Raw genomic sequence first — 17,960 nt, 5'->3', positions numbered from 1 at the left:
AAATGTATGGCGCAACCAAAAAATACTATTTTTGTGGGGAAATTAAAATGAAAAACGCAATTTTGCTAATTTTGGAAGGTTTCGTTTTCACGCCGTACAATTTATGGTAAAAATGACGTGTGTTCTTTATTCTGAGGGTCAATACGATTAAAATGATACCCATTATTACATACTTTTCTATTATTGTTGCGCTTAAAAAAAATCACAAACTTTTTAACCAAATTAGTACGTTTATAATCCCTTTATTTTTGATGACCTCTAACTTGTTTATTTTTCCATATAAGCGGCGGTATGGGGGCTCATTTTTTGCGCCATGATCTGTACTTTTTTTTTTGATACCACATTTGCATATAAAAAACTTTTAATACATTTTTTATAATTTTTTTTTTTTAATAAAATGTATTTAAAAAGTAGCAATTATGGACTTTTTTTTTTTTTCGTTCACGCCGTTCACCGTACGGGATCATTAACATTTTATTTTAATAGTTCGGACATTTACGCACGCGGCGATACCAAATATGTCTATAAAATTTATTTTTTATGCTTTTTGGGGGTAAAATAGGAAAAAACTGACGTTTTACTTTTTTATTGGGGGAGGGGATTTTTCACATTTTTTTTTTTACTTTTAAATTTTTTAAAATTGTTTTTTTACACTTGAATAGTCCCCATAGGGGACTATTCATAGCAATACCATGATTGCTAATACTGATCTGTTCTATGTATAGGACATAGAACAGATCAGTGTTATCGGCGATCTTCTGCTCTGGTCTGCTCGATCTCAGACCAGAGCAGGAGACGCCGGACGGAGTAAGGTGAGGGGACCTCTGTGCGGCGTTCTGAATGATCGGATCCCCGCAGCAGCGCTGCGGGCGATCCGATCATTCATTCAAATCGCGCACTGCCGCAGATGCCGGGATCTGTATTGATCCCGGCACCTGAGGGGTTAATGGCGGACGCCCGCGAGATCGCGGGTGTCGGCCATTGCCAGCGGGTCCCTGGCTGCAATCAGCAGCCAGGATCAGCCGCGCATGACACGGGCATCGCTCCGATGCCCGCGGTTATGTACAGGTCAGTAAATGTACGTCCTGGTGCGTTAAGTACCACCGCACCAGGACGTACATTTACGTCCTGCATCCTTAAGGGGGTTAAGCTCCTGGATAGCCAGTGGCTTAACACATATTCACCAGTTGCATGAGGGTACAGAATTAGTATCTTTCCAGGCTCTGCAAATTTCACACAACCTTCCAAAACATGATTTGTACAAATTTTTGCAAATTATGCACTACATAGTCTACAGTCATGGCCGTAAATGTTGGCACCCCTGAAATTTTTCAAGAAAATTAAGTATTTCTCACAGAAAAGGATTGCAGTAACACATGTAGTTCTGGGCGCCGGGCAGGTGATTTTTTTTTACCATAGATTTATCCCTGTATTGGGCAAGCCGGGCCGAACCGACTTCCCCCTTTTTTTTTTTTTTATTGATTTTTATAATGCCGGTGTGAGGTGCAGGAGCAGATGCAGATTTGCATGGGACACAAGTCTGCAGCTCATACCAGTGCTCAGGGTGTATGGAGTGGGCTCCTGACTCGAGCCCGCTCCATACACGACTTACCTCTACATTAATGGCTGCTCCCATAGATCTGCATTTGATTGAGCCTGCCTTGATCTGTATGAGGAATGTAAATGATTCCTCCTAAAAAAGTGTATTTAAAAAAAGAATGTTTAATAAAAGTTTAAAAACACCCATTAACCCCTTCCATATTAAAAGTTCATATCACCCCCCCTTTTCCATATAAAAATATGTAAACATAATAAAAATAAACCTATTTGGTATTGGCGCGTGCGTAGTTGTCCGAACTATTAAAAAATAAAATTTTATATCCTGTACGGTAAATGGCGTTAACATAAAAAAAATACCAAATCACAGAATTGCATTTTTTATGTTTATAACCTCATAACCCAGAAAAAAATGAAGTAAAGAAAGTGTTCAAAAAGTCCGATCAATACCAAAATGGTACCGATACAAACAGCATATTACAGCCCCCAAAATTTGCCCTCATACAGCCCAGTATACAGAAAAATAAAAATGTTATAGGGGTCAGGAATTAAGAAAAAAAATAAAAAATTATTAAAACCTGATGGAAACTAAACAAATTTGGTATTTAGATTGCTGGCCACTTTAGAACTCTCCAGCGCTTTGTTGCCATCTATTTTTGGGTGCTTTTTGACATATGTTTGGGGTCATTGTCCTGCTGGAAGACCCAAGATTTCGGAAACACAGCTTTCTGACATTGGTAAGCTTTAGATTTCATGATGCATTGCACACATTCAAGGCACCAAGTACCAGAGGCAGCAAAAGAACCCCAAAACATCATTGAACCTCCACCATATTTCACTATTCCATTTCATTCCGTTTTCGGTAAACCGTAGAATGATGTGCTTTACCAAAAAGCTCTATCTTGGTCTCATCTGTCCACAAGACGTTTTCCCAGAAGGACTTTGGCTTTTGGAAAAATGTAGTCTTGCTTTTTTATGTCTTTGTGTAAGCAGTGGGGTCCTCCTGGGTCTCTCATTTCATTTAAATGTCGAGAGTTTGTGCTGACACTGATGCTCCCTGAGCCTGCAGGACAGCTTGAATATCTTTTGGAACTTGTTTGGGACTGCTTATCCACCATCCGGACTATCCTTCGTTGACACCTTTCATAAATTTTTCTCTTCCGTCCATGCCCAGGGAGATTATCTACAGTGCCATGGGTTGCAAACTTGCAACATTTATGGCCATGACTGCATATCATCTATCGCCAGCGTCTCCCAGGATGGACAGAATAGCACTCCGTCAGATATCCTCACCTCCTAAAGGGCTAAATTACTATATAACAATTTCTCATTGGCCACTACATTTGTCAAATCATACCCTCTTCGCCTTTGGGAAAAGGATATAGGTCACTCTTTCTCCCCTGAGGAATGGCAACGTGCTTTTAAATGCATTCACATGGCATTCCAGTGCTCTTCACATGTAGATTCAGCATACAAAACATTATTGAGATGGTTTTACACTCCTGACAGTCTATCCAAAATATATGCAGGGGTGTCACATCTCTGTTGGAGAGGCTGTGGGGCACTCTTATTCATATTCTCTGGACATGCCCAATGATCAGACCCTTCTGGACATCCTGTAAGTTGCTTATCAGAGAAGTAGTTGGAAGTAGTTTTCCCTAGAATCCTCAGGCTGTATCACTGTTTCTTGACTTGAAGAACTTACTTTTAGCAATGCAAGAATTATTTTGCATACTGGCTAAGGTACTCTTAGTGAGCAACTGGAGATCGACGACAATTCCAACGAGGGAAGCCCTAATCAACAAAATTTTATTTAACTTACTCTTATGACCGGGCAGTATATCTGCACTCGTCCACTTATTTATTATTTTTTGTTTGTCACTGTGCCACGTTTATGTCTTTATTTGTACACAGGATTGTCAGGATGCAGTAGCCCTTCTGCGTGTCCCTCCTGGCGGTCTAGGGGAGGTGTGTGTGGCCATTAGGTTCCTCACCACCCTGCAACCCCTGGGCATCTTGGCTTTGGTCAGGATGCCACCAGTATACGGCTCCTTGGCTGATACCTTGGCTAACGTCTAGGTCGAATCCTGGAGCATTTTCGGCCCCTTAGTAGCTTCGGCAAAAAGGGGCATTGAACCTGGATCCTTGCAGGTGCCTTTTGGCCTGGAGGTGAAGGTCAGGCTTAGCGATAGACCGCATCCTTTGTGCACGTTTTTTTAGTGTGACACGTTTGCACTTTTTCTTGCTCTTTGGGTGATAGAGAGCACTTGCCTCAGCTCTCTATCTTTAATGCCTAAAAAGGTTGAACAATAATTTTTTCATAGCAGTGGTCAATGCGATTTTCATTTCTCCGTTTAATTATCTCTTTCGGGACCTATAATATAATTTAATCTGTTTTACTTCATATCGCCTATTCGGGTTTCTGGGTTCGTTTAATTGTTTTCCTGGATACTTTGAAGGCATATCTAACAACCTATTGTATATAATTGTTGTATATGCGAACTGCTTCACATGTTTGTATCCACGGTTCTTTTTTGTGTATTGGAAAACTTTGAATAAAAAACTAAAACTCTAAATTCTTCCTTTACACATTTTTTGATGAATTTCCCCCCACTATGCAGTCTGTCCAACTATCTCTTGTGCATGAGGCCTCTCAACTCTCCATCAGTAGGGAGAAGGATCAGGCATATTGAATTTTAACACCTCATCCTTTTGTTATCCCTTGATAGAAATAAGCATGCATATGTATAGGGAGGTCAGGAGCAATAGCTGTCAGCCAAGCAAGTGTTCACTGACAGCTTTTGGAGGTTTATGGTCACCATTATTAGACCCCTTTCATACTACAGGTATCATCCTGCTTTTTTACTGCAGTTATTTTACAATAACGGGTGGAAAAAAAAAACAAATGCAATAACTGGTAATAACGGATGATAACTGATGACCATCATCCGTTATTTTTAATGGGTTTTTTCTTTAAAAACCTGATGTTGTTCATCCGTTATCTGTTATTACCAGTTACATCCTTTTTTTTTTTTTTTAAATCAGGTTTTTAACCCTTTTTGTAAAGCTGTACTGGGCATGCTGTCCATGCTGTGCATAGATGTTAAAAAACCTGACAATAACTGATAACGGATGTTTTTTTTTTTTTTGTTTTTTTTTTGGAACATCTGGTTCCCATAAACTTCAGTGTTAAATTTTAACGTTCAGTTTTTCACCATTTTTTTTGCTGGACCAAAAATTAGTGCATGCACCGTCTTTTGTGCCGGCAAAAATAACTGAGTAAGTAAAAACGGACATACCTGATGCAAAAGGATGTTCAAAAAAATCCCATTGAAATGAATGGGATTTTTTGACGGCCTTTTTTAGGACTTTTTGCTGGGGGTAATAAAGGAGTTTTTTTGCAGAATGATACCTGTAGTGTGAAAGGGCCCTTACTTATCCTGTAGGATATGTTCCCACTGTAGAATTTCCAAACGGAGAAATGCTTTTTAGAATTTCTGGTGCATCAGCGTCCCATTGTTTTCAATAGGATTCAGCTGCACACTGCAGAATTTATCCAGGTAGATATTCCGTAGTGTGAGCCCAGCCTTAAGGGGAAATTTACACAGCAGAATATACATCAAAACAGTGGGAAGCTGCTGCATCAGAACTTCCAAACAGAGTTTTTCTGCTGGATTCTGCTTTGAAATTTTGGTGTGTGAATAGGCTCTAAAGGGGTTATTGAGGAATAAAAAAAAAAAATTGTCACCATTCACTTTAATGGAACTGAACTGCAATACCACACAAACTGAGGACAGAATTGGTGATTTTTTTTTTTTTAAAGAAATCTACTGTTTTTCTATTCCTGAATAAACCGTTTAATGTGTGTTGACATATAATCCTATGAAGCAATTCAATTTGTTGTTAATAAAAATTAAATTTAGTGCAGATAACACTACACCCACAGTGTGGAGGATATTTTATATCTTCATATATACCACAGCTTTGTTTTTGATCAGGTAGCAGCTTCACAAAAATCTCCGGTTTTTATAATGTCTTGTCACTAGATATTTATTTGCTCTCTTAATGTATTTTTAGGTCACTGGTCTCGGGATGGAGTGTACCCTGCATGACATGGTAGCGCAGGCTGCAGCGTTACATAAGGACAGGAGAGCAGTATGTTTTCAACCATACAACAAGACTCCAGTTTACTACACGTACCAGGACATGCTACAGAGGGCTGAACAGCTGGAACTTTTTCTGAAATGCCATGATCTGGAAAATAAAACTATTGGTCTGTACTGCCAAGCAGGAATCCATTTGCCGTCCTGGATCCTGGGGTAACCAATAATCACCCACTATAATGTTACTCTCTATAGAAAGCATGAGCTAATACATGGTTTTCTTTTCTTATTCTGCACAGGATTCTAAGAGTGCCAGCTGCATATTCTCCAATAGACCCTGGTGCTCCATCACCCTTCACATCATCACTAATTCAGAGGTGTAAGATCCAGTATATGCTCGTGGAGGAAGACAAAGTTGAAGTGAGCAAGATGAATAAGGAACTTTGCGAATACGTTGCTCTAGGCTTGTTGGTGGCTCCTTTTTAGTTGCCTTCGTTTCAGGTTTCTTCAAAAATACCAGACACATTAGAGCAGCTTGCTGCACCGTTTTATCCATTGTAATATCGGACACTTGACGGACACCAGTAAAGTCAATGGGAGTGGATTAACCCCTGTGACTTAAAAAGTTGTGCTCCTTCGGCACACTTGTTGTGTTGCAGGAGCGCAACCTGTACAGGAGCAGGACCCCCGTTACTATACTGACAAGAGCCCCCCTCCCTATGTATGAGCTGTGGCTATACATTGCTTGTTAACCACTTCTGTCCTATGCAGTATACAACCAAAGATGGCTGTAGACAATCATGAGATGTCCACTTACCCACCCAGCTCCTGTCTGCACTTCATCTTAAGGCTTGCCTCTAGTGATGTCATGGTTACTAGGGGCAGGACTTTAGAATATTACAGTATACTGATAGACCTGCAGGTTTTCTTTGTAAATAAAATGACTAAAGAGGGTTTGTGTGGGATGTTTTTATATTTTTTTTATTTTTTTAAACATAAAAAAAATGTTTTTCTTTTAAATTTAATTTAGAGGCTTATTAGCAGAAGCTATCTGATAGGCAACGTCCGTAAATAAGCTGTGGCTTAGTTATAGGCTCTAAAACTATCGATAACCACTCCATTATTACCTCGGTACTCACCACCACAGGGGTCCTGGGCGGCAACAGCCTGATATTATTTATGCATGAGAATGCCAAAAACAATGTTCCTCGCCCACCCTGGAAATGTCAGCCTGTTGCCACTTTGTTGGGGAACCTCACCCTTTTTTTAAATTTTTTTTATTATTATTAATTTATTTATGAGAAAACAGTGTGGACCTCCCTGGACTTTCAAAATCAGCCAGATCCCAACAAAGCAGCTACAGCCTGACATTATCAGGGTGTGTAAGGACCATTGTTGGTAGACCTCTCCAGCTATAGATGTATTTAGGGCTAGCCCCAGCTTACTCTATCAGATGGCTTACACTAATAAGCATTGTAAATTAAATTTAAAAGAACAAACCTTTTTTATTTTGTATTTTTATTACAAAAAAAACACCCCAACACAAACATGCGTAAAAAAACAAGCGCTAGTAGGGGACATAGTTCACCGAATCTGCCATAATCCTCTGTATGCACAGATTTGAAACGAGAAGGCAAAAAAAAATTATGACATTTTGTCTCTCTCCCAAGAAGGGGCGAGCGGCCCAAAAGTTATGTCAGCTGTTTTCAAACACAGCTTTTTTTTTAACATGCCTTTTAAAAATAAATAAAAAGCATGATAAAAATAAGCTGTGTATGAACACAGCATTACATACCCAATCTGGGCTCCTGTACTGTAGTATACTGATCTCTTGCCTCTATTAATTATGACGTCACTAGAAGCAGGGCTTTAGAAGATGCAAGTACAGACAGGATCTGGGCAGTATACGGCCATCTATATAGAGCATTGTTAGTTAACACCTTCAGTGCTGGGCAGATGCAGAGCACTCAGCCAATCATTGGGGTACACTATCCTGCTATGTAAAGACAACTTTGGATTGTTTCCCTGTCTGCTAGTAAAACAAGTGAATTAAACAGGTGCATGTCTACAGGTCCTCTCTTTTTAACATTGTGTGTACATTTGCCACTGCAAGTTTGTACTTTTACCTAGATGGCTTGTGAAACAGGTAATAGACAGCTGCAGAGGTAATATCAGTATCTATGGTGTATGACCTCCCGTTCATGAAAAAAGTGCTACAAGGACTCGGCCATTTGCTTCTCTCAGCTCGTTTTTGGTAAGATTCTGAACTCACCCAGACTCTGACCGATCGATTGAAATGTTGGAGGTTTTTGTAATTGACAAGGACAAGCCTCCATGACTTTTGTGTACCCCCAATCAGGCCTGAGTAATATGAGTCTGGTTGCTAGAGTCATAGAAGCAAATAAAATAGAAATGCTCTTATTTTTTATGGTGTATCAGAATCTGCCAATCGACTCAGCTTTTGAGCCTGAAGCTAGATTGGCACAGTCCTGCCAGCAGAGATGGCGAGAATCAGCTTGGCAGCAGTGACACAACTCCGGCACATTGCAGCCTGTTATCCAAAAGAAATCCAGTAAGTCCTGACAAAAGCCTGCTGTAAAAAACAAACAAAAAAAAACTGTGAGAGTAGCCCTATGAACACCCATTTGCATTTTACTCACCACATTTGGTGGACAGGTAGCAAGGTGTAAAGTTTAAAATCACACAAGCAGTTTTGGATGCTGTTTTTTTTAAATAACCAATGCAAGGGGGGATCCAGAAAACTCCTGTGTTTGGCTTAAAAAAAAATTGCATGCGTGTTTCCAGCCTAAGTGAAGCCTTAAGTGAGTTTGGCTCTTGTTAAATCTGCATTATAAAGCTCCATAGAAGGGCTTACCTCTGCAGCACCTAGCTGACTTCTTTATCTGGTAAGTAAGTGTATGCAGGTCACATTATTTGTAATCTTGTTCAGGACACTTTACCTGATATGGGTATTTACATAAAAGTATATTATTTGCTCCTTAACTATTGCTTATGGCCTCTTCTTCTACCCTAGGTGTTCAAGCTATTGCCTGACTGGATAGAAAAGGACTCCTCCACAGTGCAACACCTTAATGTCCGACTTTTTGAAGCTGTTAGAAATGATAAAAGAATTGACTCAGAATCCAAAAATGCAGTTGACCCCAATTCAAATGACAGCACACAGAATGAAGAATACATTTACATTCGGGACAGGCAATGCTTAGCTTATGTTCTACACACCTCTGGGACAACAGGCACCCCCAAAATAGTCAGTGTTCCACATTCCTGCATTGTGCCAAATATTCTTCATCTAAGGTAAGCCTGCTTTAAAGGGGTACTCCGCCCCTAGACATCTTATCCCCTATCCAAAGGATAGGGGATAAGATGTCAGATCGCCGGGGGCCCGCTGCTTGGGACCCCGGGGATCGCTGCTGCAGCACCCTGCTATCATTACTGCGCAGAGCGAGATCGCTCTGCATGTAATGACAGGCAATACAGGGGCCGGAGCATCGTGATGTCACGGCTCTGCCCCTCGTGATGTCACGGCCCGCCCCCGTCAATACAAGTCTATGGGAGGGGGCGTGGTGGTCGTCACGCCCCCTGCCATAGACTTGCATTAAGGGGACGTGCCGTGATGTCATGAGGGGCGGAGCCATGACGTCACGCTGCTCCGGCCCCTGTATCGCCCGTCATTACGCACAGAGTGAACTCGCTCTGCGCAGTAATGATAGCGGGGTGCCGCAGCAGCGATCCCCGGGGTCCCAAGCAGCGGGCCCCCGGCGATCTAACATCTTATCCCCTATCCTTTGGATAGGGGATAAGATGCCAGGGGCGGAGTACCCCTTTAAGGGAAAAAAGGAAAATCTGCAAGAAATCAGAATTAGGGGAATAAATAAAGCCTGTAAATACAAAAACTGTTTGGTTTTCTGATGACATCCAATCACATCGCTTTCATATCTAAACACGATCAGGTAATATGAAAGCTGAGCTGTGATTGGTTGTTATGGGCAGAAAAGACAATTTGAGCTTTAGGCAGATGGATAAACTAGAGCCATAGGGGGAGATTTATCAAAACCTGTGCAAAGGAAAAGTTGCCCATAGCAACCAATCAGATCGTCTCTTTCAGTTTTCAGAGGCCTAGTTAAAAATTAAAGAAACGATCTGATTGGTTGCTATGGGCAACTTTTCTTCTGGACTCCCCCATAGTGTACAAAAGATGTAAGCAAATTCTAGACATGAGAATTATTAAAAAGGCAAATGGCATCCTTGCCTTTATATAAAGTGCTGCACTTTAGCTGTATGGGGTGAGTTTTAGTAGCTGTCTCGTTTTTACTAAAATTTATATATTCTCCATCCTGGTTTCCAGAGACATCATTAAATTTAATGGGCAACCAACAGTTCTTCCCTATGAACAGGACTTTAGGCTTAGTAATAAATATTCAATGAGTTACAGCCTTACAAGGCAGAGGTGACCGGGCATGCTGGGAGTTGTAGTTTTGCAACATCTGGAGGTCCGCAGGTTGGAGACCACTGCCCTAATAGATCTCCGCTTACTTGTTATGAGAAGTGACCCTACTACATCTCTGCTGTCTTGTTTATAGAATTGACCCTACTTCATCTCCGATGTCTTGATGAGAGAAGTGACCCTTCTAGAGAGCTCCACTCTTTTGATAATAAGGGTGACACTACTCGCTCTCCACTGTCTTTGCAGAGAAAAGTGACCCTAATACAGTGGTCTTCAACCTGCGGACCTCCAGATATTGCAAACGTTGGCTGTCCGGGCACGCTGGGAGTTGTAGTTTTGCAACATCTGGAGGTCCGCAGGTTGGAGATCACTGCCCTAATAGATCTCCGCTTACTTGTTATGAGAAGTGACCCTACTAGATCTCTGCTGTCTCCTTGAGACCAGCAATGTATCTTTCAGTACTACTGGTAGTGCTTGTTATATACATGCCACCAGCATCCTAACAGACCAGATACTATTGGGTCAGAGGACAGAGCAGGGGGGGGGCAGAAGAGTTTAGTGTCTTCCTGTGGGTATACATTCACTTTTTCGGTGCCTACTCCTAAGTTCAACCATTAGTTATTTTGACAAGCTCTGTCATCTCCTCACATTTGAACAAATGTTAGAAATGGGTTGCCAGCCTTGTATGACAGGCTGATTGGAAATGAACATTTATTCTTCCAGTCGTGATGTACTCAGATAATATTTAGTACATTTGAAGCCAAGTATCTGGGGGCGGGTTTCTTAGCAACCAAATTGTCTCTTCTTGGCAGGATTTTAGCAATGTAATAAAACACAGGCAATGGTTTTGTATCATTGCTTTATACAACCTAATGCTTTCTGGTCATATTTTAAAGCGTACCTCTCATCAAAAAAACTTTTGATATATTCTAGATTAATGTATGCAGAATAACTTTACAATTGCATGTTATTAAAAAAATATGCTTCTTTCTATTAAATTTTCCACTTTGAAGAAATGACCACTAGGGGTCTCCCTACCAGTCCTGGCAGCAAGCATTTCAGACTCATGCTGGAGTCCTAAACACTACGAGCTGCCAGTCTGCTTTGTTCACAAAGGAGAACACTCAGAGCTGCCAGCCTGCTTTGTTCACAGCCTGTTTGGCTGTGAACAAAGCAGGCTGGCAGCTCTGAGTGTTTAGGACTCCAGCATGAGTCAGAAATGCTTGCTGACAGGACTGATCGGGAAAAATACAATAGAAAGAAGCATATTTTTCATTAACATGCTATTGGAAAGTTATTCAACATTCATTAATCTAAAATATATCAAAAGTTTATTTGATGAGAGGTACCCTTTAAATGTATTTAAGTTAATGCAGATCAAGACATTTGTATTATTCATTTGAAATATTGATTAATTTTACAGATTCATCTTTGACGTCTCACCAAATGATATTGTGTTACTGTCAGCGCCACTGACCTTTGACCCATCCGTCATTGAGATGTTTGTTGCCTTATCAGCTGGAGCTTGTCTTCTAGTTCTGCCAGACCCCCTTAAAATAAATCATCAGAAACTGTGCAAAGTGCTGTTTACCCAGCATAAAGTGACTGTGCTACAGGTGAGTTGTGTGTATATTTTCAGTTTTTAGTGCAATATTCTAAACAAATCCATCCACAAATGATAGCCGTTCTTGGGAAGTGATTCCTGTATACTGTTATACACAATTGAAGCTTGGTCCTATACTTCATACTGTTTACTGGCCACATTATAGGGTTTATACATTAGATTTCTGATAATGTACACCTTATTCTTATACAGTGCCATGATTTCTGCTCTGTTAGGCTTTATAATAAAGGTCTGTCCCCCTTGATTCCCCATAATCTCTTGCTGGCCAGACAAGTCTCCCGTCTATAAGATGGTGTCCTATTGAGGAGCATGTGACATACACCTTACTTTACGCCCTATAGGACGCACCGGCGTATAAGACGCACCCAATTTATAGGTGCAAAATCTAAAAAAAATAAAGATTTTGAACCCAATAGTGGTCTTCAATCTGCGGACCTCCAGATGTTGCAAAACTACAACTCCCAGCATGCCCGGACAGCCGTTGGCTGTCCGGGCATGCTGGGAGTTGTAGTTTTGCAACATCTGGAGGTCCGCAGATTGAAGACCACTGCATAGGAGGTAATACTCACGTGTCCCTGCCGCTCCGGACCCGTCACCGCTGCCCTGGATGTCACTCAATCGCTGTCGCCGTGTCCCCGTCGCTCCGGAACGTCTCTGCTGCCGGCCGGGTATCCTCGCTCTCAGTCGCCGTCATCACGTCGTTACGCACGCCGACGCACGTACGCGACGACGTGATGACGAGGAAGGAGAGTGCCGGCCATACAGGGGATCCCTGAACGGAGAAGACCTAGAAGAGGCAGGTAAGGTCCCTCCCGGTGTCCTGTAAGCACTAACCCGGCTATTCAGTTGGGCTGTTCGGGACCGCCGCGGTGAAATCGCGGCGGTCCCGAACAGCCCGACTGAACAGCCGGGTTAGTGTCACTTTCCCTTCAGACGTGGCGGTCAGCTTTGATCGCCGTGTCTGAAGGGTTAATACAGGGCATCACCGCGATCGGTGATGTCCTGTATTAGCCGCGGGTCCCGGCCGTTGATGGCCGCAGGGACCGCCGCGATAGGGGTGTATTCGGCGTATAAGACGCACCGACTTTTCCCCCCCAGTTTTGGGGAAGAAAAGGTGCGTCTTATACGGCGAAAAATACGGTAACTTGTATGTCGCTTGGTCCCCCATAAGCAGCCGTGTGATGGAAAGGAGGCCTGTCCGGACAGCAAGGAAGAACGGGGGATTGTGGGGGTTAAAGCTTTAGAATAAAAAAGCAAAGGCTCTGTATATGAGCAATACTTTGTTTATGTAAAAAATAATAATTATGATTATGAAAGCCAGGGATTGTCTGCAATAGTCATGGGTATATGGGCACAAACCCCAGCAGCCAAATTAACACAGACCAAGGAATAACAATATCAAGCGTTTATCGATCTGTAATGGATGTTTTATTATTATATGGCATTTATCAGATCTGTAATGGATGTTTTGTTATTATATGGCATTTATCAGATCTGTAATGGATGTTTTGTTATTATATGGCATTTATCAGATCTGTAATGGATGTTTTGTTATTTTATGGCATTTTTTTAAACCAATTTTTCTAGAGCCTGAAAACCCCAGTAAGTATGGAGTGGTGGCATCAGCCAAAAGTGATGAGTCGGTCTTCCATCTATCAGCTCTTGAAACCTTAGGAATATTCTACAAACTTGTGAATAACCAACGATAACCAATCATATTTCAGTATTCATTTTTCTACTTCAAGGTTCAGGTGTGCAGAAATTCAGAAGTACAGACCTGCTGTGCAAATGTGTAGTTAACATTATCCTGTATTGATAAAACAGTCCTGATGGCCTTGTTTCATGATTTTATTTTTTATTTTTTTGTTTACATCCTTAACAATACCTTACAGTTTGTATTATTTTGTATATTTAGGTGACTCCCACTTTTTTGAGAAGCTTTGGTTCCCATTCAATTTGGTCTTCAGTGCTCTCCAGAAATACTTCTCTTAGAATTTTAGCACTTGGAGGAGAACAATTCCCATCTCTAAGTGTCATAAAAAGTTGGAAACAGCCTGGCAACAAGACACGTATCTTCAATCTTTATGGCATCACTGAGGTTTCAAGTTGGGGAACTTATTATGAAGTGCCGGAGACCATACTTAATTCTTCATCAGGGTAAAAAAAGTAAAACACTTAGATAACCTATCTGGTGTAAAAAAAAAAAAAAATAAAAAAAAAAAGCCATAATCCACAATAGATGACGTTATAAGACTATTCTCAAATACAGATCATTAGAAAATGTGAGGATTTCCCTCAGTACTACAGGGAACCAGAAATTACTTTAAGCAGAAAAATCAATATTTTCTTTTTTCTGGAAGGTATCAGTTGGGGTGGTGGGGGTTGTGCTGATTCTATATGACATCTGAATGACAGTGTGGAGGCCTGTGCTTCGATCTGGCCAGGGTTCAGGGTGAGCAAAACATTTTTTTTTTTTTTTTGCTGATTTGTTTACGCTGCTCTAAACATAATATGGGCAGTGCAAATGGTCTCAACTATATGGTGTGTTCTGTACTGACCCAAAATGAAGTCTATCCCTTTCCAGCTACACAGGGACTGGGCAGGAACATTTGTAGAGGCTCTCCATGGGAAGGGGTGCATAAGACACGAGAAAAGATGCAGGGATGGAGGCAAGTGAAAGGAACAAGTGGCAGGAGGGTTGACTGTTCTTCTATACTATTAGAGAAGGTGACAAGCAAGTAACAGGATGGGGTTATTTAGCAATACAGCACCCTCCTGAGGGAGCAGCAGCACTTCACTTACTATCGATTTTTATATCTATCTTTGTAATTTAAGACCATCATGTTAAAGCATGTGTTAAAGCATGTTTTAAGCGTATGTCCTTAAAAAAAATGTTGTCATCTGTAACTGATGGCAATATCTTTGCTAGCTTTTCTTTATTATTAACTCACTTTTTTATATAGTTTTAAAGATTTAGTGCCGATTGGCTGTCCCCTACGTGGAACAGTGGTAGAAATCCGAAATGATGATGGTGTCAGGGTTGAAGAAGGAGAAGGACAAGTTTATCTGGGTAAAGTAATTGTTTCTTTTTTTCTTTTTATAAAACCTTGGTAGCTACCATCTATCTGCTGTCTATCTGAAAGGAGGGTGGTACAAAGCATTATCTGAAAGTCTCCAGTGGTCTTTAGCTATACAGACTTCTGCATTCTGACAATGTACAATGGTGAACATTTGCAAAGAAGTGAGGTGCTGTGCCCTAGTTTAAAGGGAACCTGCCACCATAAAAATGCTATCTAGGCTATGGACATCATGTTAAAGAACAGGAAGAATTGATAAGATTGATATGTATCTTTGTGGGAAAGGATTCAGTAAACTTGTCATTTATAGATTGAAATCTCTGATCTTTCCATGCTTAGGAGTCCAGTGGGTGGTCCTATTATTGAGACCCTGTACACCTAAGAATAGAAAGAGCGGGAATTTCAATCAATAAGTTACAGTGAATATTTTGACACAAATACATATATCTACTCAGCTCCTCCTGCTCTATAAGACAATACTAATAGAATAGACAGCTCTTTCGTGATGACAGGTTCCGTGGGTATTAACTGTGATAGCTTTTCCTCACTTGTTTTTTTCCCTGTTTATTTTTAGATAATAGTATTCCTATAAAGATAACCATTATTCTGCAGTAATGTGCTAATGCTGGATATGACTACTTTCAGGAGGGAGACAACGGGTATGCCTTTTGGATGATGAGATAACACTGCCTTATGGAACAATGAGAGCAACTGGGGACTGGGTGAAATTGAAAGATGGGGACATGTTTTACATGGGACGCAAAGATAACCAGATTAAACGTCATGGCAAGAGATTAAATACTGAATATGTACAGCAGGTAGGTGAACTTTGCAGATACTATTTAATTTTTTTCCAAACTGAATTGACTTAGCCTGGTCTATTCTTTTGTAGCTGACAATGCTTTAGATCTGTCCCACATTGAGTTACCAGAACACTACCAATGCCTTTCCAGGTATTGTTTGTATTTTATGGCATTCATCCACACATGGTGGATTTTCTTGCTGCATATTTGCATGTGTTACAAATGTATCTTTTTTTTCTTTGACAATAACAGCTCAGTTTATATTTTATCAGAGCAATTTAAGAAAATAAAGCTGAGCTGTTATTGGTTACTATCTGTCTGAGACAAGTCGGACTCCTTTTTGTCTTGGACAGATTGATAAATCTGGGCCATATTCTACTTATCTTTGCCTTTGGTCCAAAATGCCGGTGACTGGACTATGCTTGTTATGGAAAGGCTAATACTGTATATAGAGAGCCATGGCCCAGTGCCATATGGAAATGGAGAAGTGACTCTTTACTTGTGTTTCAGGTTGTAGAGAAGCTTGAACTTGTTGAAGCATGTGCAGTGATGTGGTATAAGGCCAAAAAATTAGTTTTATTTATCGTGTTAAAAAGACCCTTAGAAAAGAAATCTATATGGAGAGATCTGCAGACTCATCTCCTGAGTTATGCTTTACCTGATGACTTGGTTCTGGTGGACTCTATGCCACATACAAAGCATGGTAAGACATAATACAAGTCTTTACTTATCTTATTATCCTTTATGCAGTGGAACATAAAGTGGCTGTACACATTGGATATTTGTTGTCAGATTCCATTCATTTTGGTGAGATCTGTCAATAATGCAATGTCTATACCCCATATGTAATGTTTTTGGGTTCCTTATGTTAAAAAACATGCGCCTGGGAAATTGAATGGCAACCATGTATATGAATGTGCAAGTAAGAATGGTGTATATGTAGTATTCTTTTGATGCCAAAACAATTGCTACAAGAGGTCATAACTTTTAGTATAATCCACAGCCAATGAAGTTGTACCGCATTGATCTTGCTAAAGAGGGATAGTCTCGGTCCCTATTACAAATGCTTAAAACGCTATGAATACTTTTGCTACCATTTATATTGTCTTAATACATCTAAAATGAAGGGAGTCTGCATCCACATTCAGTCTTGCGTGTGGTTTTGGGTACAATAGAAGGTGATATCACTTTTGGTTATTGATATTCAGTATAAGAGACAAAGCTCATTCATGAAAAGTACTGCAATAGGAAATGGTCAAGTTCCTGTACTAGGGGTTATGTTGTGTTACTGTAGAAAATGCATTTAGGGCACTATTACATAAGAAGATCAGCTTATATCGTCCTGTGTAATAAGGCTAGTGATCAGCCAATGAATGAGCAAAAAGCAGATTGGCAGTTCAGACCTGCTGAAAAACCATTGTCTGCTCGCCAAACATCTCACCATAGGGGATGTGCAGCCAAAGGCTGATTGCAAGAAATGGCCACATGACTGTTCAACCCTTGTGAAAGGCTCTGTTAAAGGAGAACCATCATGCATAAAAACATGACCCCTATCGAGATCATAGGGGATAGGTTTTAGATCACGAAGGGTCCAACCACTGGGACCCCCGCAATCTCCTGCACGGGACACTGGCTCTCTCCGGGAATGGGGCATGTCGTCGACCCCCCCCCCCCCCCCCCCCCGTATGAAGTGGCGCCCGACAAGCCTCCTCCATGTGTCTCTACGGAAAAGCTGGAGATACAGCCTTCAGCTATCTGCGGCTCTACCATAGAGATACATGGAAGGGGCATGTCTGCCCCGCTTCATGTAATAGGCTCCCGTCCAGGAGAGAGCTTGGGGTCCCATGCAGGAGATCACAGGGGGTCCCAACGGTTGGAACCTGCCATCTAAAACTTATCCCCTATCCTTAGGATAGGGGATAAGTTTTTCTACATGATAATTCTCCTTTAAATAATGTGGCTCAGGCCATCTAATAGGGCCTTTACTCAGTACAGAGTTAATCGTGACTAATAGCAACTGTGAAAGATGTGTTAAGATGAAATGTATTTTCTGTGCTTTAGATGTTCCTCACAGTGTATTATGCTAAGTGGCTTCTACTGTTTAAAGTGGTGTTCCTATCTCAAGTTGTTATTGCCAGAATGAATGTGCACACTACAAGTGCTTGACCAACGTTCCATTCATTATGGGTGGGTTTTGTGTCTGTTCTCAGTATCTGTGTGGGTTCCAGTGAACTCTACCAGTACCATAACAGTGTAATTAGAAATTTGTTTCCTAAACTAGACAATCCCTTTTACTTTTCCAGTCCAGTGCATTTACACGGACCATATGGT

The 17,960-nt window shown here is 41.0% G+C and overlaps 1 protein-coding gene across 9 annotated transcripts in view; it reads left to right on the top strand.

Moving 5' to 3' along the window:
• The window catches only part of AASDH (aminoadipate-semialdehyde dehydrogenase), a 49,483-nt gene that overhangs the window by 10,532 nt on the left and 20,991 nt on the right, over positions 1–17,960 (top strand). For all 9 annotated transcript variants that reach the window (XM_056558449.1, XM_056558443.1, XM_056558437.1 and 6 more), the window contains 8 exons: positions 5,635–5,876; positions 5,960–6,080; positions 8,695–8,975; positions 11,549–11,741; positions 13,665–13,906; positions 14,713–14,819; positions 15,472–15,644; positions 16,140–16,332. In XM_056558449.1, the coding sequence (XP_056414424.1) occupies positions 5,635–5,876; positions 5,960–6,080; positions 8,695–8,975; positions 11,549–11,741; positions 13,665–13,906; positions 14,713–14,819; positions 15,472–15,644; positions 16,140–16,332 (1,552 nt within the window). The remainder of the gene's footprint in view (positions 1–5,634; positions 5,877–5,959; positions 6,081–8,694; positions 8,976–11,548; positions 11,742–13,664; positions 13,907–14,712; positions 14,820–15,471; positions 15,645–16,139; positions 16,333–17,960) is intronic.

This window comes from Hyla sarda, chromosome 1 (genome assembly GCF_029499605.1).
Source record: "Hyla sarda isolate aHylSar1 chromosome 1, aHylSar1.hap1, whole genome shotgun sequence".
In the NCBI taxonomy this organism is placed as follows: Eukaryota; Metazoa; Chordata; class Amphibia; order Anura; family Hylidae; genus Hyla; species Hyla sarda.
The sequence above is the reverse complement of the archived record's forward strand: the minus strand, read 5'-3'. Positions and strand labels throughout refer to the sequence as shown.